The following is a 24,550-nucleotide window of genomic DNA, read 5'->3' as shown; positions in this document are numbered from 1 at the left end:
AAAAGTCCTCAAGACATTAGCAAACTTAATCCAGCAACATATAGAAAGACATGTACCATGACCAAGTGGCATGTATCCCAGGAATGCAAAGTTGGCTTGTTATCTGAAAATCAATTAATATAATACACCATATTAATATAATGAAGTGCAAAAACCACATGATCATGTCAATAGATGCAGATGACAAAATCCAAAACCTACTCATGATTAAAAAAACACAAACAACTTTCAGCTTTCAGCTTGGAGGAGGCCAAGGTGCAACTTTCTTTGGTCACCCCGAATCCGGGTTCATCTGACACCAGCCACCTCCACCATGCCATCTAAATTGACCCCAACAAGATCAAAGTCGTGTAATTGAGGTGCACCAGTGGGGAGGTCAGTTCCACGTCTGCCCTGGACCCCAAGATTGGTCCCCTGTGTCTGTCTCCAAGAAAGGTTGGTGATGACATTGCCAAGGCAACTGGTGATTGGAAGGGCCTGAGGGTTACAGTGAAACTGACCATTCAGAACAGACAGGCCCAGACTGAGGTGGTACCTTCTGCCTCTGCCCTGATCATCAAAGCTCTCAAGGAACCTCCAAGAGACAGAAAGAAGCAGAAAAACAATAAGCACAGTGGAAACATCACTTTTGATGAGATTGTCAACATTGCCCCACAGATGCGGCATCGATCTTTAGCTAGAGAACTCTCTGGAACCATTAAAGAGATCCTGGGAACTGCCCAGTCTGTGGGTTGCAAACTTGATGGCCGCCACCCTCGCGACATCATAGATGATATCAACAGTGGTGTGGTGGAGGGACTTCTCTGGTGGCACAGGGGTTAAAAATCTGCCTACAAATGCAGGGGACACAGGTTTGAGCCCTGGTCCGGGAAGATCCCACATGCCGCGGAGCAACTAAGCCTGTGTGCCACAACTACTGAGCCTGCTCTCTAGAGCCCGTGAGCCACAACTACTGAGCCCACATGCTGCAACTACCTAGAGCCCGTGCTCCGCAACAAGAGAAGCCACCACAACAAGAGGCCTGTGCACCACAACAAAGAGTAGGCCCCGCTTGCTGCAACTAGAGAAAGCCCACATGCAGCAATGAAGACCCAACACAGCCAAAAATAAATAAAAACAAAACAAACAAAAAAACCAAACCAAAACAACAACAACAAAAACAGTGGTGTGGTGGAATGTCCAGCTAGTTAAGAACTGCAAAGAAAAATAATAAATGGTTATTTGACAATCAATGGAAAAAACAAAACAAAAACAAACCTCAATAAACTAGGAATAGAGGGAGAATTTCCTCAACTTGATACAAGTATCTACAAAAAAACTTACAAATAACATCATACTCAGTGATGACAGACTAAATGTTTTCCCCTTAAGATCAGGAACAAGGCAAGTATGCTCACACTCACCACACTTATTCAAGATAGTACTGGGTGTTCTAACCAGAACAATAAGGCAAGAAAAAGAAATAAAAGGTATTGTGGTTTCAAGTTGCCTTTCCCTAATGACTAATGATATTGAGTCTATTTTCATATGTTTATTGGGACATTCATGTACCTTGTTTTGTGATGTGTCAGTTCAACTCTTTTGCCATTAAAAAACATTGAATTATTTGTCTTGTTACTACATCCTAATTGTTCTTTATATAATTTTGGATAGAAATCCTTTGTTAGATATAGGAATTCTAAATAGTTCCTCCTAGTCTGCAGCTTGTAGTTTTGTTTTCCTAACAGTGTCTTTTGAGGAGCAGATGAGTTTGATGACCAGTGAAGCATTTTTTTTAAGGGCTTTTTGTGTCCTGAGAAATCTTTGCATCCCCAAAGATCATGAAGATTTCCTACCATGTTTTCTTTCTTTAAAAAAAAATTAAATTAATTAATTTATTTTGGCTGCACCGGGTCTTAGTTGCAGCACGTGGGATCTTTGTTGCAGCATGTAGGATCTTTAGTTGCTGCATGCAGACTTCTTAGTTGCGGCATGTGGATTCTTAGCTGCAGCATGCGTGCAGGATCTAGTTCCCCAACCAGGGATCAAACCTGAGTCCCCTGAATTGGGAGTGTGGAGTTTTACCCACTGGACCACCAGGGAAGTCCTCCTACCATGTTTTCTTATAGAAATTTTATAGTTTTAGATTTCATTTCTGGGTTTATAATCCATTTAATTAATTAATTAATTTATTTATCATCTTTTTTTTTTTTTTTTTTGCCGCACCGTGTGGTATGCGGGATCTTAGTTCCCTGACCAGGGATTGAATCCGTGCCCCCGGCACTGGAAGCGCTGAGTCCTAACCACTGGACCACCAGGGAAATCCCCCTTATAATCCATTTTAAATTAGTTTTTTTTTTAATTAGTTCTTGTATATGATGTGCTTGTGGTTGCGTTTCCTCCCCTCCCCCATGTGTATGTCTACTTGTTCCAGTGCTCCTTAAAGGACTCTTTGCCCCATAAAGTGTCAGAATTGTGGGTACCTTTTTAAAGTAACCGTATACATGAGGGTGTATTTCTGGAGTCTCTATTCTGTTCACTAATCCATATGTCTATCTTTACACCAATACCACGCTGTTTAATTAATATAACGTTATAGTAAGCCTTAAAATCAAGGGTGTAATTCCTCCAACTTTGTATTTTTAAAACTCATTTCATCCATGTTAGGTTCTTTGCATTTCCACTTAAATTTTAGTGTTAGCTTTTCAATTTCTACGTTAAAAAAAAAAAAAAAAGCCTGTTGGGACTTTGATTAGGATTACACTGAAGTTATAGATGAAGTTGGGGAGAGCAGAAATGGGAACAATACTGACTCTTTGAATACATGAGTCGGGCACATCTTTCCCTTTTACTTAGATTTTCTTTAATTCCCTTCAGTAGTGGTTTGTGACTTTCCTGTGAGGCTTTGCAGATTTCCCTAAATAAATGTTCCTCCATGTGCTGTGTGCCCTCAGAGACTTTCAGTGATTATTTCGTAAGTAGTTTCCAGCAGTTATGATATTTTCACCAGGGAGAGAGTCCACAGAGGTCCTCGCTCCACCATTCCAAAAGCGTGGACTCTTTTCCATGCAGTGTAATATTTATAACACATGATCATCGTTACTCATTTTGATGCTAAGTTGTCCCCAGATTGGTCAGTGCAGCCCCTCAGTCTGGCGCTGTGCCCTTTGCTATCACCATTGCTGAGCCCAGGGTTTCACCCTGCCCTGGCTCTAAAGCCAGCCCTGTTCTTCCAGGAACCCTGGGGTTTTCAGTGCAGAATGGTATTTAGAAAACAAGATCTCAGGGCTTCCCTGGTGGTGCAGTGGTTGAGAGTCCGCCTGCTGATGCAGGGGACACGGGTTCGTGCCCCGGTCCGGGAAGATCCCACATGCCGCGGAGCGGCTGGGCCCGTGAGCCATGGCCGCTGAGCCTGCGTGTCCGGAGCCTGTGCTCTGCAACGGGAGAGGCCACAACAGTGAGAGGCCCGTGTACCGCAAAAAAAAAAAAACCAAAACAAAAAAACAAGATCTCGGTACCAGTCATCCTCCTTGCTTTGGGGATATCATTGCTTTCAGGCCCTTTCTGCAGACCAAATTGAAGATTATATACATATGTGCTTGTGCATGTGTGTGCACGTGTGTGTGTTTTAAAGCATGGGTCTGTATGATGTCTCCCACCCACTATATACATAAGCCACTGTACCTGTATTTCTTTTCTCCCTCAGTAACAAGCTCTCTTACAGAGAAGGTCAAGATTTGTTGTGGTCCCTTTGTCTTTAGAATATGCCCCACTAAAGGTGGTTCATTTTTTTCTCTTCTGTGTGGTAATTTTATCCATTTGCTATGCATATGGATCTATTTGTTTCTGTTTGTATCCAACTTTAGTTTTATTTTTGTAGATTCAAATGTACTCTTTGAATATATATAAAGTATTAATGTAATTCCCCAAATAAAAACTATACAGAAAATCTTGCTCAGAGAAATGTCCTTTTTACCACGATACCACCCTTTCCCACCTGCCCCTGGGCTTACTTTATCCTTCCTGCTTCTTTCTGCAAAAATAAGCACAGATACACATATGTATTCTTATTTTTCCTTCTCTAATATACAGATATATCATCCTTTTACACTTCCTTTTTTTCACTTAATACTTTTTTTTTTTTTTTTTTTGCGGTACGCAGGCCTCTCACTGTTGTGGTCTCTCCCATTGTGGAGCACAGGCTCCGGATGCGTAGGCTCAGCGGCCATGGCTCACAGCCCAGCCACTCCGCAGCATGTGGGATCTTCCCAGACCGGGGCACGAACCTGTGTCCGCTGCATCTGCAGGCGGACTCTCAACCACTGCACCACCACGGAAACCCTATTTCTTCTTGACTTTGTGTTTTGTGTGGGATTTGTTCATTTCTAAGTTGTCCAATTGTTTGGCATAAAGTTGTTCAATATTCCCTTACTAGCCTTTTAATATATGTAGAATCTTAGTGATGTCACCTCTGTCGTTCCTGATACTATTGGTAATTTGTGTTTTTTCTATTTTTTTTCTCCCAGCTCAATCTGTTTTAAGGTTTATGAATTATTGGTCTTCTCAAAGATTTTAATTTCATTTTCTGCTTTTCTGTTTCCTATTTGACTTTCTCTCTGATAGGTTATTTCCTCTATTCTGCTTAGTTTGGGTTTCATTTGCTCTTTTTTTAGTTTCTTAAGGCAAAATTTGAAGTCATTAATTTGAGAAATTTCTTCTTTTTTGACATAGGCCTTTATTGTTATGTATTTTCCCTACACTGCTTTAGCTATATACTACAAATTTTGGCATGCTGTCTTCATTTTCAGTCAGTTCAAAATACTTCCTGATTTCTCTTCTGATTTCTTCAACCCATGGGTTATTGGAAGTATGTTATTTGGTTTCTAAATATTTGAGGATATTCTACAGATCTTTTTGCTATTGATTCTAATTTTATTCAATTGTGGTCAAAGAAAATACTTTATAGAAACTGAGTTCTTTTCAACTTATTGAGACTGGTTTTATGACACAGAATGTGAACCATCTTAGTAGATGTTCTATGTGAATCTGAAAAGAATGTACATTCTGCTACTGTTGACTGGTCTATAAATGTCAGTTGGTTGATTGTATTGCTCAAGTCTTACATATCCTTACTGATCTTCTACTTGTTCAGTTATTGAGAAGGGTTTTGAAACTCTCCAACTGTAGTTGTAGATTGCCTGTTTTTTTTTTTTTTTTTTTTTTTTGGCTTCACCATGCAGCATGCAGGATCTTAGTTCCCTGACCAGGGATTGAACCCACACCCCCTGCAGCAGAAGCACGGAGTCCTAATCACTGGACTGCCAGGGAATTCCGATTCTTCTTCCAGATCTTTCGCTTTCTGTAATTTGGAGCTCTGTTATAGGGGCACGAGTTTTCATGTCCTTTGGATTAGTTGACACTTTTATCATTATGAAATGACCCTTTATATCTAACCTATTCTTTGCTCTGAAACCTACTTTTTCTGCTATTAACATACGTGCTCCAGAAACCTTTTCACACTATGTTCTGATACATGGCATGTATCAGAACTTCATTCCTTTTTAAGGCTGAATAATATCCATTATGTGGGTAGACCACATTTGTATACTCATTCATCTGTTCACAGACTCTTGGATTATTTCCACCTTTCGGCTGTTGCAGATGAGTAACACTGTTATGAGCATTGGTGTACAAGTATCCGAGTCCATTTCCCATTCTTTTGAGTTATACCTAGGAGTGGAATTACTGGCTCACATGGTAATTCTATGTTGAACTTTCTGAGGAACACATAAGGGCCCCTGGATGTTCTGGGTTCAACACATCCTTCTAGAAGTCTAGCAGTGAGCCTGCTCCCCCGGTCCCAGATTCAGTCCTGGCCCATTGCAGGGCCCACCTCTCTCCCTGCTCCAGCTCACCTCTGCTGTTGGCCCAGAAGCTTCCAGCCCAGTGCGTCCATTCCATGCAGCCTTCATTCCTTCTGCCTAAACCTGTGTGACGATCAGTCTTCCACTGGACTAGGCCAGTTAAGCAAACACTCACTCACCTAGGCGTTGCTGTGAAGGTTTTTGGTCCGTGTGCTTCACGTCTATGATCAGGTGACTTCAAATAAAGTTTACTCTCAATAATGTGGGTGGGCATCCTCCACTCAGTTGAGGCCCAGGAGAGAAAACCTGAGGTTTCCCTGAGGGATAAGGAAATCTGGCAAGGGTACCCTAGGGGGTACCCCACAATCATGCCAATGGATTATCAGACTGCATACCTGTCTCCTCCTGGTCAAGCTTCCCTGATAGAGGGGGCCCTGCCTCAAGGTGTCCAGCCTGCTTTCAGGAGCCAGGCGTTGCCCCCTCCCTCCTGCAGGGAGCAGAGGGTGGTCCCCTCCAGGCCACCAGGACTTGGCCAGGACAGCGCAGGCTCACAGGGCTGGGCAGGGAGGAGGGAAGAACGGATGCCCAGAGGCCAGAGGGCACGTGTGGTTTAATCGTGGGGAGGCTCCAGAGGAGACAACATTTCTACCAGGTTGGTGTAAAAATGAAACAGGGTCCAGACATGGTTCTTTACACAGACAATTACAGTAAATTTCAAAATCCAAGCAGCAGTTTGAATGTTGTTTCTTGAAAAATGAACACAGACGAATAGGGTGGGTGCCCAGTGCCCGGGGCTGCTCCGCTCCACTGCCGGCATCATGGGGCCCCGGCCCGGCTCCCGCACGCCGGCCTCACAGGTGGACCAACCGGCGTCTCCCTGGCGACCCAATAAATAGGAGAATCCAAACGGAGAAACGACAAATGGACCCGCGTGGCAGAGCCCGCGCGATCCAGGAAGCTCGGCCTGGCTGGCGGCTCGACCGACTCTTCACAGACCGGGCAGGTCTCCGAGTCGGCGGCGCGGGTCCCAGCCCCGCGCCCAGGGCAGCCGGGGTGGGGGGGGTGGGAGAGGGGAGGGCGCTGGTCCTACTGGCGGCTGCACGTGGGGTGCGGGGGCCGGCGGGGTGGGTCCCGTATGTGGAACCCTCTGGCCTAGCCCTCCCGCACGCTGACACGTGGTTCGGCCAGGGAGCTGTGGATGATGCTGAGGATGGATTCCAGGCCACTGCCCTCCAGCAGCGTGCGGTGGTCACCCTCAATGACATGCACGGACACCTTGCCGTCGCACACCTGGGAGAGGTTGTAGTCAGCGCCCAGGTCCTCGCCATAGGTGCCGCCTGTCTTGGCGCGTAGCAGTGTCACGTTGCCGTGGTAGGTGGCCTGAGGCGTGTACTTCTCGGCCGCCCGCAGCTTTTGGTAGAAGGAGCGCGCCGCGAAGCGGACTGCATGGCGGTCCAGGCCCGCATGGCTCTGTGCGATCAGCTCCACGGCGGCCGCCACGCGCTCCTCCAGGCCCTCGAGGGGCAGTAGCGCCTCCAGCACCTGGAGGACAGGACAATGAGTGGCGCCAGGAACGGGAATGGGGGGGGCAGGGGTGTCAGGAGGCCCAGCCACGCGGCATCTGCAGACTCACCCTGCCGTGCTCGGCGTCAGTGAACTGCTGTACGAAGAAGCACATGGCCTCGGCCTCGGCCTCGGCCTCACAGCCAGGGGTCATCTTGGCGCGGTAGCTCTGCAAAGGGAGGAGGGGCTGCTGCAGTGGCGGCACAAGGGGCTGGGACTCCAGACCTGGCCCCAGGGGCGCCGTCGCAGCCCTCACCTGCGTGTAGGCCAGCACGTAGGTGTGCGAGCCATCGAACAGGAAGAGGCTATTGTTCGTGGGGCCGGCGCTCTGCTGTGCCTGCAGCTGTGAGCACATCTCGAAGGCCACACAGGCCCCATAGGAGTAGCCAGCGATGCGGTAGGGCCCCTCTGGCTGCACCTGCCTGATGCACTCGATGTAGTAGGCGGCCAGGCTCTGGATGCTGTCCAGGGGTGCAGCTGCAGGGACAGCACGAGGCTTAGCCCTTTTCTGGACATGCAGGTCACCCCCAACCCACTGGAGGACGGAGGAGGACCGCTGTGGGGACAGCCCCGCAGGACCCTGACACACCTCCCGTGCACTGCAGGCCGTAGGTGGGAATGCTGAGCTTGGCAGCCAGGCTGTGGAACACCGTGATGGAGCCCTCGATGGGGTGCACCAGGAATAGGGGCCGCTCGGAGCTCTGCACAGAGTTGAGTGGAGTCAAGGTCGGGCCCTCAGGGTTCACCAGCAGGGTGCTCAGGTTCAGCTGGGCCTGCTGCCGGGCAGGGCTGTCCTCTTTGGGTGTGGGGGCCACCAGCTCTGTGAAGAGGGGCAGATGCCAGGGAGGGCCGGGGCCACATGGGGTCCCCTGCTACAATCCCCCAGCATGCACACATATACACACACACACCTGACTGGGGCTGCTGGTGGCTAGGGCAGGAGGTGGGTGGGGGCACTGGGCTCCCACTGAGGGCTCTCAGGATGGGGCCAGATGGACGAGCCCTGACCTGGGTGGCGGGGGTGGGTCCAGGCTGCTCACAGGCCAGCAGCACTGAGAGGACCTGTGCTGCTTCGGGGATACCACCCCTCCACACCTACCATCAGCTGTGCCAGCCTGCGAGGAAAGTTCCTGAAGCTTCCGGAGTGTGAGCTGCTGGATTTCCCGCATGGACAGCACCCGGTCATGCTCTCGCTCCAGCATCTGGCGCACCTCCACGCCCATGAGTGAGTCTAGGCCCAGGTCTGCCAGTGAGCTGTCCAAGTTGACAGTGGCCAAGTCACGGATGCCTGGGGAGAGGCGCTCAGTTGGCAATGGGGGATGGGCCTTGGTGGGTCCTGTACCCTGATGGCTGGGTCTTCCCAAACCATCATCACTATGGTCATGGCACACAGCACCCACCCAGCTCTGCACAGACCACCTGTGTCTCTCCCTCCATGAGCAAGCCGGCATGCCCCCTTCTGCAGCCAGGGAGACCAGACTCAGGGGAGCTGAGTGTCTGCCAGTCGGGGGGTGCAGGGTGCTCCCTCACCCAGGATGTGAGCCACAGCCTTCACCAGGTCCTGCTGGCTACTGCCGTCACCATGGGCTGCGGCCTTCTTCTCCGCCAGCACAAAGCTGCTCAGGACGGGGTGGGGCTGGTTCAGGAAGAGGTCCAGCACCTCCAAGCAGGAGACGATGCGTTGGGGCAGCGTCCCGCCAATGACTGTGTCGTTGGTACCCATGGTCTCCAGCACGACGCCCACATCGCCAATTGCACCCCACTGCACGGCGAGGCCTGCAGGTGAGGGAGGGTGGGGGGCTGGGGTGAGAAGGGGCACGAGTGAGGGTGGCACCGCAGGAGTGGAGGAGGAGGGGCGGGCGGGCCCACCTGGGAGGCCGTCATGCCGGCGCTGCTCACATATGCGCTCCATGGCGGAGTTGGCGAACCCGTAGTTGGTCTGGCTGGCGTTGCCACGCCCGCAGCTCACCGAGGAGAAGACCACGAAGTAGTCCAGCTCGGGGCATGCCTCCCGGGTCACCCTGTGGGTTCTTGAGTCACCCCCAGCCGGCCTCCCCAGCCCACCGGCCGACACGCCCAGGATCCCTGGCTCGCCTGCCAAACCGCCTCCACTGCCCTGGACCCTTGGTCCAGACCCCGGCAGAGGCCTGTGGCCTGGTCTCTGGACAGCAGTGTGAAGGCCGTGCAGGGGAGGGCTGGGAGAAGGAGAGAGAGAAGGGAGGAGCCCACCTGTCCAAGTTCAGGGTGCCACTGTACTTGGGTTTGTTGACGTCCTGGAAGAACTCAGGGGTCTGGTTCTCCAGCACGGCGTCTCTCAGGACCTGGGGTGAGGGGATCTTAGCACCTGCCTTTGCCCCAGGGCTCTGGAGGGCTCGCTTGGGGTGGGGGGCTCCCCTGGGCAGCTGGCTCCAGCCCCTTTAGAGCCGTCCTCACCATGGCCAGGTTGAAGACGCCGCCTACAGGCCCAAGCTGGGTGGCCTCAGTGATAAGGCTCCGGGCACCATCCAGCGAGCTGGCGTCGCTGGTGGACACCAGGACCTGCACACCCTGGCGTCTCCACTCACGGACCTGTCTGGCCTGGTAGCCTGCGGGACACAGACGGTGGGGATGGGCAAATCAGGGCTCTGGCCCTAAGCCCAGGTGCCCGGAGAGCAGCAGGAGGGGGAGCTGACAGAGGCCTCTCCCACCGCCCCACCCTCGCGCTCCCCGGGGCCAGTCACCTGTGCGGATCCCGGAGCGGGAGGTCAGCACCAGCTTCTGGGCCCCTCGCAGCATGAGCCACTGGGACAGCTCTAGGCCGAAGCCACCCAGGCCCCCTGTGATGATGTAGGTCTTGTGGGCTGGGCAGTAGGTCTTGGACAAGGCCGCCGTCAGGGTGGGCTTGGTCCCTTGCAGCACCGCCTCCCGCTCCTCCTCGCGTACCTGCAGCCCAAGTAGCACCGCTGTTCATACACTGCCGGCAGGGGCCGGAGCTGGGGGTGCCTGGGGTCCCCTACTCACCTGGAGGACCACTTTGCCGATGTGTTTGCCCTGGGCCATGTAGCGGAAGGCGTCCTCCACCTGGGTCTTGGGGAACACGGTGCACTTGAGGGGCTGCACCACGCCGTCCCGGATGCCCGCCTGCAGCAGCGCCGACACCTCCCGCCAGGTGGCGCTGTCTCCATCAAAGATTGCGTCCAGCAGGATCCCGTGGAAAGTCACGTTCTTCAGGAAGATGGCCATGCCTGGACAGGTGGGCAGGAGGCGGCCTCACCACTCAGCTGACAGCCCACCCTGTGGACCCCCGCTCTGCCCAAGAGCCCCCTGCCCACCCAGCCTGATGCCCAGCCTCACCCAGGGGGTGGTTGTTGGAAAGGTCAAATTTGCCAATTTCCAGGAATCGACCATGCTGGGCCAGACACCGCACGCTGGCCTGCAGCTTCTCTTCCGCCAGGGAATTCAGGACGAGGTCAACACCTTGGGGTCGGGGGGCAAGAGGGGTCCTCACAGTCAAGACAACTGCCCAGCCAACGCAGCAAAAGTCCGGAAGGCCAGACCCTAACCCCGCCTGGGCCGGTGTCTACTCCAGCTTGGCCGGAGAGGTGGGGATGGGAGGAAGAGGGGGCTGAGAATATGGGTGGATGGCGGTTGGCTAGTGACGGGAGCCACTCACCCTTCCCGGCCGTGTGCCAAAGCACGTGCTGCTCGAAGGACGTGTCCCGGGAGTTGGCAAAGCTGGCTTCGTTGAGCTGTGGGAACCTGGCCTGGAGGTATGCCCGCTTTTCAGCTGACCCTGGTGGGGAGAGACGCTGCTGGTAAGTCTGGGCTTCAGGCGTTGGAGGGGCAGTCCTGGGCTCTGGGAAGGGCTGTAGGCTTACCCACAGTGGTGAAGACGCGGCAGCCCAGGCTGAGAGCGATGGCGACGGCGGCCTGACCCACACCGCCCGAGCCCGAGTGGATGAGCACTGTCTCCCCAGGCTGCATGCGTCCGCGTACTACCAACGCGTAATAGGCTGTGGTATAGACGACGGGCACTGAAGCTGCCTCCTCCAGGGTCCTATGGGCACAGCACAGGGATCAGCTCGGGCCTGACCCCTGGCCACATCCATGTTGGGCCCCAGGTCACAGCTCTGACCGACTCACCAGTTGGAAGGCACGTCCCACAGGAAGTCCTGAGACACCAGAATGGAGGTGGCCAGGCCTTCGGCGGGCACCAGCCCCATCACACGCTCGCCTCTGGCATCTCGGCCGGAGAACTCCATGCCCAGCATGCAGTCTCGAGTGACCCATTTTCCTGGGGGCAGATGGTGGGTGAGCCCCTTACCTCCCCAGGAGGACCCCAGTGTGTGAGGTTGGGTTCGAGGAGCCTCCCAGGTTCCTGAGCATTGCGGGGTGAGGACCCCCCCTTCCCAGGTCCTGGCCCCGCAGGTCTTTGTTCTGGTCCCCCCACCGTGTGCTGCCTGTACCTGGGATGGCGTCGGGGGACAGCTTGCCCGTGGCCAGCATGACGTCTCGGAAATTGAGGGAGGCATAATAGATGGTGCAGAGCTGGACTCCGGGGCCAGTGGGCTGGGCGTGGCGCAGAGGAGAGCAGACCCAGCGGACGGAGGAGAGGTCCCCGCGGGTGAGGATGTTTACGAAGGCGTGCTCCGTCTGCTCCTCTGGCCGGTCTGTGGGTGACAGAAAGTGGAGCTGCCACAGGGTCACACGCAGCCCTGGACTGGGCGGGGCTTCCAGCCAGGGTCCCCCTGCCCTCTCCTTCTCAGCCCTCCCAGCTGCGAGGTGAGGAGCCTGGGGGGGCAGGGTGGCACATTGGGGGCTCACCCTTTTCCAGTGGGAAGTGGCGGAATGCCCCCCAGGCCCCGTCCCGGTAGACGTTCATCACCAGGTCCCCCTGTAGCACCTTCTGCAGCTCCAAGGAGTTTGGGTCCATCTCAGGGATGGGGGACTTGCTACTGAGGTTGGACACCAGGACACACCTATGGACAACCAGACAGGTGAGGGGAAGCTGGGGGGGGGGGGTTGGAGGGGAGGAGCAAGGGGCATGCAGCTCAGCGGGCATCTCACCGAATCTGGTGCCCACCGGGCTCTTTTCGTAGACAGTTCACCATGCCCACGACACCTGAGGTGGTGCAGCCAACGGCCATGAGCCACACGGGCCGGGACGAGGAGTCAGCCAGGATGTTCTGTAGAACGAGGGAGGGGTTGGCTTCTGGGGGCTCCCCAGACCCCCACACTGGAGCTGCGTCAGCCAGGCCTGGCCAGGGCTGGGAGCGACTGACCTTCAGTGAGTTGACCCATCCAAAGCTGGCGTCCTCCACCGACAGGAAGACTGGGCTGTTCTGCGGGGCCGGCCGGCGGCACAGGAAGAGCACAGAGCCGTAGAAGGACCTCTTCAGGGCCACCAGGTGCAGGGATGCCCCGGTAAATAGGCTCTCCCACTCGTCCTGTGCGTTGGGGGGTCAGTGCTCGGCAGCCTCCCGGCCCCTCCCCATCCCGGCCCCTCCCCATCCCGGCCCCGCCCCGCACCTGGCTCAGGAGGTGCTGCCCCCCTTGATGTGGCTCAGAGCAGGTGAGAAAGGCGACAGTCTCCCCCAAGGAGTAACCTCCGAGCAGCGTGTGCAGCAGCAGGAAGCCTCCCTCCTTCAGGGTAGCCGCCATGTTGCCGATGGCCGTGGCCGGGTCACCAAGGGTGGCCAGGGCACAGTTGCACACTAGGAGGTCAGCCCTGCCCAGGCTGCTGGGGGCCGGGTCCACAGGGTCCCACTGGCCCTGGGTGAGGTCGAGCTGCTGCAGCTTGGCTTGGGCAGCCTCCAGTGCCTGGGGGTGGCGGTCAGTGGCTATGTAGTCCATCTGCATCAGGGGCTGGGTGTTGAGGAGCGCAGGGATGCGGGAGTACAGTCGGCCGTCACCAGCCAGCACCTGGGGTGGAACAGCTTCTTGGATCAGCTGCCACGGGGCAGGCGCACCCACCCCCTCAGCTGGGTGTCTCCCAGAAAGACCCACCCACCAACTCCGCTGAGGCCACTGGCCAGCGCTGCCCTGTCCACAGCACCCGCAGAGCCCACCTCCAGTCCCTTCTCTGTGCCCCTTCCCCTTCAGTGTGTGGGCGGCCTCAGCACCATCGCAAGTTGGGCGACCTCGCGTCAGAAGGGCCCCAGCCCTCCTGATGTTTGGGGCTGCCCGCGTCTGGGTCCATATGCACAGTGCCTGCCTCTGCGCTCGGCACCCACCTCCACCACCTTCATCCTGAGGCTGGCCATGTTCTCCAGGGCGGTGTCCACGCACGCCTTGAGTGCTGGGGAGTCGAGGAGGCCGCTGAGCAGGGGGTCGTCACACAGCAGGGGCCTCTCCTGGGCCAGGACCTGGCCCAGTTCCTGCTGTAGGTTCCCATTGAGTTGCAGTTGGCAGGCGGCGGCCAGCAGCCGAGGCAGGCCCTGCTGCGGGGCCTCCCGGGGAGCCTGGGCACTGTCCAGCCCGGGCACCACCATCTTCATCCCCTGCTGGGCCACCTTTGTCTGCAGTGCCTGTGCCAGCCCTGGGGAGGAGAGAGACGGGTGCTAGGGAAGAGGCTCAGCTGGGCTGGGGTTCCTGAAGGTCCCCCAGCAACTGGTGTCTGCCTGGAGCAGGGACTCGGAGGTAAGCAGGACCCACCGCCCGGCTCTGCCCACTGACAGCAAACAGAGGGACGGAGTGGGTAGTCCAGTCCTCCAGGGCTAGAAACTGGCATCAACCGTCGGGACCACTGGGTGGGTGAAGGGCTGCTCTGCCTCCCACCCAGGTGTGGGCCCCACAGAGGGTGGATCCTCCAGAGGGCGGGTTCAGTGCCTTGACGGCCCTGCCGCCCCTCCCCAGCTCCCCCCACCCGTCAGCTTGGGTGTGAGCCCTGTGTGCGGAGCCGTCTCATGGCGCTACGCCTATACAGCTGGCTGGGGGCACAGACAGGAGGGGACAAATCTGTCGCCTATGTGTGCTAGGCCTCCTCTGAAGACATCAGCTCTGGGCGGGGGGAGCCAGGCCTGGGGGGACTGGACTCCACATGAAGGAGGGGCTGTGACGGGGCGATGAGGGGAGGTGATGAGCTCCCCTTTGCCAGACTGGGCACAGGAACTGGGAGCTGGAGCCCGGGATGAAGGGGGTGGGCGCAGGCCTCACCCCTGCACAGCTGCAGCTCCTCCTGCAGGGCCAGGCTCCCAGCCAGGCACCCGCTCTCCACGTGCGGCGTGAAGCAGAACTTCTCCAGGATGGGTGCCAGCTGCTCCTGCTGTCGCCGAGGGGCCACCGAGGCATGGAGCCTCGAGATGTGGACGCTGCCGGCCACTGTGCTGTTCAGACACCTGTTCACTACCACGTCGGCCACTGCGGGGACATGCTGGGTAAGTGCGGGCAGCGCCTGGCACAGGGACACAAGTGTGCGGGGCCAGGGCAGGGCTACCTTGTGTCTCGCCTTGCAGTGCGTACAGCTTCTGCCGGTGGGTGGTGGGGTCGATGTGGATGGCGGTGATGCGCGTGGGCAGGCGCAGGTTGCGGTGGCCCGGGACCAGGATGGACATCTGCAGCATGGTGTCCAGGAAGGTCACCCAGTTGTCCTTCCACAGCAGCCGGCCTGTGTTACCTGGGGTGGAGGGACCATCAGCTCGGCCAGGTTGGGTCTCTCCCCCAGTGGGCCCTCTCCTCCATGCGGCCCCCTCACACCCACAACTGCCCTCCCTTCACCCGGCTTGGGCATCTAACGCCGGGCAGCAGGAGTTAGCCCCAGAGCACGTTCCTGAGCATAAAGTGGGGCCTCCTTGCACCCACCTTCGAGGTTGGCCTCGAGGATGCCCTGGAAGTGGGGGCCGTAGTTGTAGCCCCGCAGCCGCAGCTCCTTGTACACGTCGCTCTGGCTCAGGTGGAACGCAGCAGTGGGGTCTACAGGTGTGGCGTCCGTGCCATACTGGTTGTCAAAGAGCCTGGGGTCGGGGTCCTTCCACTGGTGTATCTGCCCTGTGGGCGGGGGTGGCAGAAGGGCCTGAGGGCAGGGCCGGGCTGAGCTGGCAGCCAGGGTCCACCCAGAGACCCCCACCAGGGACTCTGCAGCCTGGGCGGGTGCCCCTGCTCACCGCTCACGATCAGGTTGCCGTTCTCAGACACCTCGAAGGTGCACGAAGCCTCCAGAAGCCGCACTTCCAGGGGCACGGTCCCTGCAGGCAGCAGGGTCAGAGGTCAGCAGCAGGGGTCAGCAGGCAGCACTCCCGCCCCGCATCCCGAGCCGCCTGCCTCACCTGTCTTGGGCAGGATGGTGGCCTGGTGTAGCGTCACGTCCTCAAACACCACAGGCACCTGCTCCATGTTTTGGTCCAGGGCTCGTGCCAGCGTCTTCCAGACCAGGAATAGGTAGCCAGTGGCGGGGAAAATTACGCGGCCGTCGATGCAGTGATCCAGCAGGTAGTGGTCGGGGGTCTCAGGGCTGGCATCTGTGGGGCATGGGCCTTAGTGCCAGTGACCGGGAGGAAGGAGCCGTCCCCCTCCTGCCCGCACCTCACTCACCGATCTTATAGACAGTGACAGAGGAGCAGCTGGAGCCGCTGGGGAAGTCCTCCACGGCGGGCACATCCCAAGTCTGGCTGTGGTCCCACTTGATGTGGGGGGAAATGAGGGGGGTCCCCCGGGGAGCCGGGAACTCCACGGGTGGGAACAGACCGTTGGGGTTGATGTCAATGCTGGAGGGTGGAGAGGGGAGATGTGAGCAGCACACTTGTCCCCAGGACCACCCTGCTATACCCACTGCCAACCGTTCTCCCCTAAGACCCCAGGGATGACCGAGACGGGGTGGGGTGGGGGCCGCAGTGAGGGTGTGACGGTGGCCCAGCACCCACAAGCCCGCTTCCTGGGGACGATCTCAAGGCCAGCCTGTGGCTGAGGGGCTCCCAGGGTCAAGCAGGGCGAGGGGACGCACCCCATCAGGTGGAGCCTGCCCACGTTGCTGAGGAAGAACTCCAGGTTGTCCCTGTGGTCCTTCTTCATCAGCGGGACGATGGTGCAGCTGGACTTGAGGCCTCTCTTCAGGATGGCCTGAGAGGCAGAGACGGGCTGGGCCTCCCTCTGACCAGCTCCCACCCACCCCCACAAGGCCACACGGAGCCCGGCCAGCCTGCCTCCCGGACCTGACCATCCTGCCCGCCCAGCGCGCACCTGCAGCAGGGCATGCGGGGCGATCTCCAGCACCACGGCGTGCTCAGGCACGTGCCTCAGTGCCTCCTGGAACAGCACGGGGCTCACCAAGTTGTTAACGTTATACTCAGCTGAGAACGTGCGGGCCAGACGGCCCTGCCACTGGGCCTCGGGGATGGAGGTGCTGAGCCAGCACGCGGAGCGGGGCCGTGGCTCCCGGATCACCTGCGCACACGGCCAGGCTGGGTTGGCGTGAGGGAGCTTGGGGCCGCCTGCCCGCCCGTCCTCCAGGAGGCCCCCGCCAGGCAGCCCGTGGGGCAGCAACCCACCTTCTTGAGTGCCTGCAGCAGCGCAGGGGCGATGGAGTCCATGAAGTAGGAGTGGAACGCTATGCCACCTGTCCGCACCTCCTTGGCAAACACACCCTCCTGCTTCAGCTGCTGCACGAACTCGGACATTGCGGCCTGGGGTGGGGGCGGGGAGGGGGCAGGGGCGCTGGGCGAGCAGTCCTAGGCCTATGCCCGGCTCCCCATGCAGAGCTCACCCTGAGGGATAGGAGGGGACTTGGGGATGAGGCCTCGCCTCCCAGGGCCCACCTGAGGTCCGGAGATGGTCACAGAGTCTTGGGAGTTGTGGCAGGCAGGCACGATACCAGGGGGGCAGCGCCGCTTACACTCTTCCCAGGACAAGCCTGGGGGCAGAGACAGCCTCAGACGGTGGCCACAGGGAGCCAGCACCCTCACTCGGCCCCTCCCCAGGGGGAGGAAGACGTTGCCGGGGTGGCCCTAATGACAGAGGCGGTGATGACAGCTGCAGAGCGGCACCTTTACGAGGCACTTTCGCCCCTGCCATGTCTGATCTCAGGCAGGGGTGTCGTTAACGCTACCCCACAGGCGGGAGCCAGTTTCGGCTCAGTATTGACGCCAAAGGCTCCTACGTCTGACCAACCACAGAGGACCTTGGCCTCACTCTCCTGCCAGTCCCTCAGGCTTTCTCGAGTGTCCTCCCGTCCCCAGCCTTGCCTGCCCGAAGTGCGAACAGGCCCACTCCTTCCCCTGCAGCCCCCCAGGGGTTTAGCTCAGGCTCATGGGAAAATCATGCTGGCCTCTACTGATGCCCATGGGCAAGTGTGCCGAGTGCCAAGGCCATCAGGCTCAGGGAGGCCATACAGGGCACACGGGAGCAGGCTGTCAGGGTCGCTCTCACCCTGAAGTGAGGAGGACGGTGGCCAGCGAGTCACCCCAGAACGTTGCCTCTGCCCAGCACCAATGTTGAAGGTGCCAGTGTAGACGTCCCCTCCCACGGAGACCCTCAGGCCCATGGGTGGAGTGGGATGGGGGAGCACAGGGCAACACCTACCCACAGCTGCCATGGCCCCGGGCGGGATGTTGGCCTCCTTGATGCACTGGGCCCTCCAGTAGGCAGCCAGGACAGCCTCCTCCTGAGAGAGGCAGCCGTCGGCGTAGCCGCAGGCCACCTCGCCCAGGGAGTGCCCAATGATGCCGTCAGGCCGCAGGCCCATGGAGGTCAGCAGGTCTATGAGGGCAATCTGGGGGAACAGGGTGCGTCACGCCAGTCCCGGGGACGCCAGGCTGACCGCCCTGCTGGCCCGCTCACCCCAGACCCCCGGGGTGCACCTGGATGGCAGTGAGGCTCACGAAGGACTGGACGGTGTCATCAAAGGTGGTCTCATCTGTGCTCAGCAACAGGTCCGACACCTGCAGTCCCAAAGGCTTCACGGCCTTGTCTGAGCGCAGAATGGAGTCGCGGAAGCTGCCCAGGCGCATGAGGCTCAGCCCCATCCCGCGCCACTGTGCGCCCATCCCTGTCCCAGTGAGAGGCGTCAGGGCAGGGCTGCGCGGCCCTGCCCCCACTGCCCTCGGGGACAACCTGGGGAGCTGGGGGCTCACCGGAGCAGATGAACCAGAGTGGGCGCTTGCCAGCTGGCACCTGGTGCACCTCCTGGTCGCCGCCCTGGCCGCCCAGCACAGTGTAGCCACGAAAGGGCATGGTGGCCGTGGGGGCGGCCGCGATGTCATTGAGCATGCTCACGAAGGCCAGGTCGTGGCTGTGCTGGAGGCCCTGCTCCAGCAGGCCCTGCACAGCCTCAAGGGTGCGCCCGCTGGCCCGCAGCAGACGGGGCAGGGCGGAGTGCGGGGCAGGCGGCGGGGGCGGCTGGGAGTTGGGCCGGAGGATGACATGCACATTGGAGCCACCGAAGCCAAAGGAGTTGATGCCCACATTGCCCCCGAGAACGGGCAAAGGCCGGTCCACTACCTGCAGCTGCCCGTTTTGCAGCGCTGGGATCGTGGGGTTCGGGCTGTGGAAGTGCAGGTTGGGGGCCCAGACCCCGTGCTCCAGGGACAGCAGCACCTATGGGTGCCTAATGGTCAGTGGGGTGGCCAGCCCCGGGCTCCCTGCCCTGCTGGTCAGGGTGGGCTTCAGGTACTTCCCTTCCTGAGGACACTCTGAGGCCCCCTGCCCACTGCAACAGACTTCCTTTCCCCCAACCTTGCCCAGCCCCAGTGCAGTGGTCTGGTGACCAAGCTGCAGGCCCCTTCCCCTCTCGGCCTTGGGCCTCACCTAGGGCCCCTGCCACCTCCGGACTAATGGCCATGGGTCTAGACACAAAGGTCCCTCAGCCAGACCCCACCTCAGGTCCCGATCTAAGAGCTGCAGACAGGTGGCTACAGTGGCCCAGGAAGCCCAGAGCACTAAGGAGCCTGAGCAGCGGTGACCTGGATGCTCTGGGCTACCAGTTGGTCAGCAGGCCATGGGGAAGGGCAGCCCTGGAGAGGTGGGGCCGCCCCGCTGCTTCTGCACCACCGGCTTGGTCTCTTGTGGAGCAGTGCTGGGCAAGATGTCTGGCCCCGTGAACTAGGGCAGGGAATGGCTACATGCTGGCACGTTGCTGTCTGGGCCTCAGTGGCCCACACCCCACAGCACAGCCTGTGGGGATCCTCCCCCGACCGGGCAGCAGGAAGCTGAGGAGGCAGGGGCAGGATGGCCCCAGACCCGCCTGCCTACCTTGACCAGGGCTGCGAGCCCCGAGGCGGGCTCCGCGTGCCCCATGTTTGATTTGGTGGACCCGATCAGCAGGGGGTCCTGGCGGGTGGCACACAGGGCCCGCATGATGCTGTTCAGCTCCTGGGGGTCGCCCACCTGTGGGGGACCCAGGGAGGTCAGGACTCCACCCCGGCGCCTCTCCGGCGTGGGGTGTGGGGTGTGCACAGGGCCCGGCAGGGCTCTCACCTTGGTGCCAGTGCCATGGGCTTCGATATACTCCAGGGACTCGGGGGTCAGCCCGGCCGACTCGTACAGGGAGCGGATGAGCTGCTCCTGCACCTCTCCGGAGGGGAAGGTGACGCCTGTGGGCGGGGCCGGGCCTCAGCACACCACCAATCACCTAACCGCCTGCAGCCCCGCCCTCACCCTGCCCGGCTGCTCCCACCTTGCTCTTTGAAGCCATCAGTGTTGGTGCCGGCGTTGAGGATGGTGGCGTACACCCGTCGGGCCAGGGACTTCTTGGTCAGCAAGACGGCCACCACAGCCTCCGCGCGGCAGTAGCCGTCCCCTGGGGGCAGAGGGCACCTCAGGCCTGGGAGCTCAGGGCAGAGCTCAGGGGCTGGTGTAGGGTGAAACGGGGGCTGGGGGTGCTATCCCGGGCTCCCACGCCCTCCGCCCTCACCTGCTGCATCAAAGGACTTGCAGGAGCCCTCAGGGCTGAGCATGCCCAACTTCATGAACTGCACCGAGGTGTTGGGCTTCAGCAGGATGTTGATGCCACCCACAACGGCCGCGGGGCACTCCCCACTGCGGATGGCCTGGTAGGCGCTCTGCAGGGCCAGCAGGCTGGAGGAGCAGGCTGTGTCCAGGGCAACGCTGGGCCCTGCAAGCAAGGGCACAATGCAGCTGTGGGACTCCCCCAACCTTGGGCCCTGGCAGCTTTAGCAGGTGCCCGCCATGTGGAGCCTATGACACCGGTACCTCACCCCTGCAGGTCCTCCTCGGAGAGGGGAGGTCAGAGTCTGGAAGGGTCTCAGCTGCCGTCCAGCCCCACCCTGCCCCAGTCCGAGGCCCAGAGGAGCTGTGTGTGCACCCACCTTTGAAGTCGAAGAAGAAGGAGAGGCGGTTGGCCATCATGGCACGCTGGCAGCCCACCATACTGTAGCCCATGAGGGTCTCAGGGTCTCGACTCAGAGCCTCTGAGGCCTCAGAACTGCTCACACCCACCCAGACACCGGTGTTCGTCCCACGAAGGGAAGCTGGGTTGATGCCTGTAGGAGACAGAGGTCAGCCCTAGCTGCTGTGACGCGCCCAGCCCACCACCCAGCTCTGGGAGGTGAGGCCTCGCCTCTCAGCCTCCCTGGCTTGGGTGAGAGGAGGCTCCATCTCAGCCTAACTCTGGAGGGGATGAGGTGGGCCAGGGAAGAGAGAGCATAGCCACAGTGGGGCGGCCAGCCCAGGTAGGGCTGAGAACGGATAACCAGGTCACAGGGAACCGGGGCCCAGGCACGGGCGGGGCGCCAGGTGGGGCTCCAGGCTCTGGGTCAGGCAGCAGCCAGAGACAGCCGGAGGTGGGGACAGAGGGCAGCATTGTCCCTAGGCTACTCCCCTGGCCCCTGGTGTTGCTGGCAGGGTCTGGTGAGCCCTGAGGGCGGCCTGCCCTGGGCGGGCCAAGATAAGAAGACAGAGAGAGACAAAGGCCGAGTGTCCAGGCTTGGGAAGGAGGGAGGGACACTGGCCAGCCCCTGGGGAGCAGCATCCAAGGTCTCCGGATGCGGCCTGGGCAGTGGAAAGGTCTCCACTTTCCCCTACCAGGGTCCTCTCACCTCCCCTCCACTCCACCCCAGGCAGCACGTGTCCATGACCCCGTCAGGCTCAGTGTCAACCCCACAGACTACTTAGCATCTGCTGCAGGACAAGAGACTGCAAGGCCGGGACACCCACCCTGCCAACCACAGGTGGGAGCAGACAGGCCCCAGGTTCCCCTGCAGAGCTGAGCTCTCACCGCTCCCCTACTGAGGGGCCTCACCCACATGGCAGCCTCTCCTCTCCCACCTGGCAGGACTTCTATGTCCCTGGTGTCCCTGGGACAAGTCTGTGCCCCGGGACAAGGGGCAGCTGGCCTCGAGGCACTTGTCCAAAGCCAGACACAACCCGGCGGAGGAGAGCGTGGAGAGCAAGCGTCGTGGGGCCAGATCTCGCCTCCTACTCTGCCTGGCACCCTGCCCTCGCGCCCAAGATCAGCCACGCAATGGGGAGTGAGGAAGCTGGGGCATCAGGACATGCCTGGGACACCTCTGGTGTGCAGCTGTGAAACGTGACCTGCCCAAGGCCCATGCCTCCCCAGCCCATCGGCCCCAGACCAGGACTCGGCTCCCTCAACGGCTTCTATGTTTTGGATGTTTTGTCATGAACACGTGTTGCTCTTAGAAGCAAAATGGAGGAATGCTTTCAAGAGGGGCGGCAGGAACCTCAGGGAGGGGCCCTCAGAAGTCCCAGGTTGGCTGTCAGCCTCCTGATGACCCACCTCCGTCCACAATGGCCTCATAGGTGACCTCCAGAAGCAAGCGCAGCTGGGGATCCATTGTGTTTGCCTGCTTGGGGTGGACCCCGAAGAAGGAGGCGTCAAACCGGGACAGGTCCTTCAGCTTGCCTAACCGCCGGGGCAGGCCATACAGTCCTGTGGAACACACGCAGATGGAGGGGCCAGCCACGGAACCTCACAGCCCCGAGTGACTGACAGTGGCGTCCCTGTGGCAGCAGGGAGCCCAGGCTCCCCGGGATGGGTGGGCCCACTTCTGAGAGGGGCCCCTAGGGGGAGCCTCATGGGTGGTGTCCCAGAGCACAGCACTGGGTGGGGAGTGCCCCCTCCGCCTACCCACCACTGTCCTGTCCTGGCTGGAGACCCCCTGCCTGGCCTGACACTGGCCCCAGAGGCTGAGGCCAGGCCAGGCTCCGCCACACTGACTCACATCCCGTAGATCAGGTAGAGCCGCTCTGCAGAAGAACCTACTGGGCGTGAGGGAGTCAAACCAGCTTCCTGGGAGAGCCTGGTGTCTTATCCGACAGTTTGGGACACGTGGGCCAGCAGTGGCTGGCCAGGCTCTGCAGGGACCAGGTGGTGGGCAGTGGGGCCGGAGGTGCTCACCCACCTGGCCTAGCTCTGGATCTGCCCCCTAGCAGCTTACTTAGCTTATCTGTGAAGTGGGCAAAGACCATGTCTAGGGCCAGCCCTCAGTCTCCTGTGGACTGGAGTTCAGTCCCTAGCCCACTGGCCAGAGGTCCCAGTTTCTCCCTCACCCTGAGCCTTCTCCTGGTGCCATCTCGCAGGAAGAGCCTGCAGCATGGCCTCACCTCGGGTGACCGTTGGCTCTGCAGGTGGGACGGGAGCTCAGGCCAGAGCAGGCCTGTCCTGGTAGCTTGGAGACTGTGTACCCAGCGGCAGTGAGAGGAGAACCCAGGCCCACTTACCTGCCTTCCACCGCCTGTCATCATCCGTCACCATGTCCACACCGCCGATGAGATTGGCCCAGAACTCCTCCAAGTTCTCCGACTCAGGCAGCTTCCCGGACATGCCAGCGATCACCACCTCCTCCATGGCTGCTCTCTCTGCAGGGAGGGTGGTGTGGGGGCCCGGACACTGGTCAACCTCAGCTCCCACATTGCCAGTCTGCAGCCTCACTGGAGGCCCAGCTGCTGCTCCCCCGGCCCTGGCATCCTGACCCCCCTTCTCCACCTGGCCCACCCAAGGGTCTGAGGGCAGCAGCTCAGAAAACCCCACAACAAAGATCCACACGGCCAGCTCCTGTGCTGTGTGCCAGCCGGGACGGATGCCCTGGGTAAAGTATGTGTACGGTGGTTGGGAGGCGGGGTGTCCACTCTGGTCCAGCCTGCCTGCACCTCTCACTGGCAGTGTTGGGCTCTCTGGGCATTGGCCCTGGCCTGGGGTGACCCTAAAACGGCCCTGCTGCAACTCCCTGCTGCAGTGGTCCCAGGAGGGGGCCTCACAGTGGGAGACAGGCAGGGCCAACCCAGAGAAGGGCCCAAACCCTTCCTAGGAAGGGGCTGCCTGGCCGTCAGCCTATTAAGAACTGGCCAAGGGAATTTAGCAGGCGGAGGAGAAAGGGCAAACATGGGGGTGAGAAGGAGCACCCACCCTGACTGGCCGGCTCTGCACTCAGCACCCCACGCTGTCCTCCATGCTGGGGCCAACGGCTCGGGCACTGAGAGTGCCAAGGCCTGGTGGGGCTCTGGGGCAAAATTGGTCCCTGCCCCACAGTGGACAGACCCAGCCTGTATGGCTGCTCCAGCGAGCTCCAACCTGGAGAACTACTCCTGATCAGGTGCCAGGCAAGTGCTACCCAGACCCACACACCTGCACAGGTTGAGGCCTCAGAGTCCTGCTTGCCAACCTCCACGCAGCCTGCCTGGCCACCCAGACCCAGGTGCCCAAGGCGCCAACGAGGGAGCCTAGGCTACCCTGAGACTGTGGGTCCAGGATGGGGGCTCCTGTACAGCCCCTGAGAAAGGGGGCAAGGCCAGGGTTGATCCTGCACACTTCCGCCAAGGCTCCAGGGCCTCATGGCGCTAATGACCGCTGGACTCGCCAACCAGCGGCCCTCGTGTCTCTCTGAGCAAGGGAAAGCACAAGCAAGTGGAGAGAGCATCTTCCTTGGGTGCCCTGATCGCCCTGCTGTCCCGGCAGAGAGGGAGCCCCCTCCCCCAGCGCTAAATAAAGAGCCCTTTGCCGGCGCAGAGGCACCAGCTCCCGGGGCGGCTGCTTCTCCAGAAAGCGCCCGCTCTGTTCTCCCCCTACTTGCTATTCACGCGGAGTCCGGCGGGACTAGGCAAGGGGGTGGAGACCCCTGCAGAGTGCACTGCCTCGCATGCGCCGCCGCGAGGCTGTACGGGGCAGGAGCCGCTCTCCCCCCAGAACTTCGGGGGCTCCAAACGGAGCCCACGTGGTGGGGAAGCCGTCCTCATCGGGCCCCGCGCCTCCTCCACCC

The 24,550-nt window shown here is 59.3% G+C and overlaps 1 protein-coding gene and 1 pseudogene across 2 annotated transcripts; one reads left to right on the top strand and one right to left on the bottom strand.

Moving 5' to 3' along the window:
* The first annotated feature begins 324 nt into the window (after nucleotides 1-324).
* LOC307067868 (large ribosomal subunit protein uL11-like) lies at nucleotides 325-822 on the top strand (annotated as a pseudogene). Its single transcript has one exon. The product of its transcript is annotated as a large ribosomal subunit protein uL11-like (transcript).
* Nucleotides 823-6,436: 5,614 nt separating this feature from the next.
* FASN (fatty acid synthase) lies at nucleotides 6,437-23,142 on the bottom strand (the record flags this gene model as incomplete). Its single annotated transcript, XM_079724792.1, has 41 exons — nucleotides 6,437-7,385; nucleotides 7,477-7,575; nucleotides 7,663-7,883; nucleotides 7,996-8,226; nucleotides 8,506-8,694; nucleotides 8,937-9,182; nucleotides 9,276-9,427; nucleotides 9,636-9,727; nucleotides 9,840-9,991; nucleotides 10,127-10,328; nucleotides 10,407-10,630; nucleotides 10,740-10,862; nucleotides 11,059-11,178; nucleotides 11,264-11,442; nucleotides 11,529-11,679; nucleotides 11,852-12,055; nucleotides 12,210-12,364; nucleotides 12,453-12,571; nucleotides 12,668-12,832; nucleotides 12,915-13,307; nucleotides 13,619-13,923; nucleotides 14,541-14,744; nucleotides 14,821-15,000; nucleotides 15,186-15,371; nucleotides 15,488-15,568; nucleotides 15,650-15,841; nucleotides 15,915-16,087; nucleotides 16,324-16,439; nucleotides 16,560-16,763; nucleotides 16,868-17,002; nucleotides 17,135-17,229; nucleotides 17,898-18,087; nucleotides 18,176-18,363; nucleotides 18,449-18,911; nucleotides 19,566-19,700; nucleotides 19,791-19,906; nucleotides 19,990-20,112; nucleotides 20,227-20,427; nucleotides 20,642-20,815; nucleotides 22,072-22,224; nucleotides 23,016-23,142. The coding sequence occupies 41 exons, from the start codon at nucleotides 23,140-23,142 to the stop codon at nucleotides 6,996-6,998; spliced, it is 7,548 nt and encodes a 2,515-aa protein (XP_079580918.1). The 3' UTR covers nucleotides 6,437-6,995.
* Nucleotides 23,143-24,550: the final 1,408 nt, after the last annotated feature.

This window comes from Hyperoodon ampullatus, assembly GCF_949752795.1.
Source record: "Hyperoodon ampullatus genome assembly, chromosome: 19".
Taxonomy (NCBI): domain Eukaryota; kingdom Metazoa; phylum Chordata; class Mammalia; order Artiodactyla; family Ziphiidae; genus Hyperoodon; species Hyperoodon ampullatus.
This window is presented reverse-complemented; position numbering and strand designations above follow the sequence as displayed.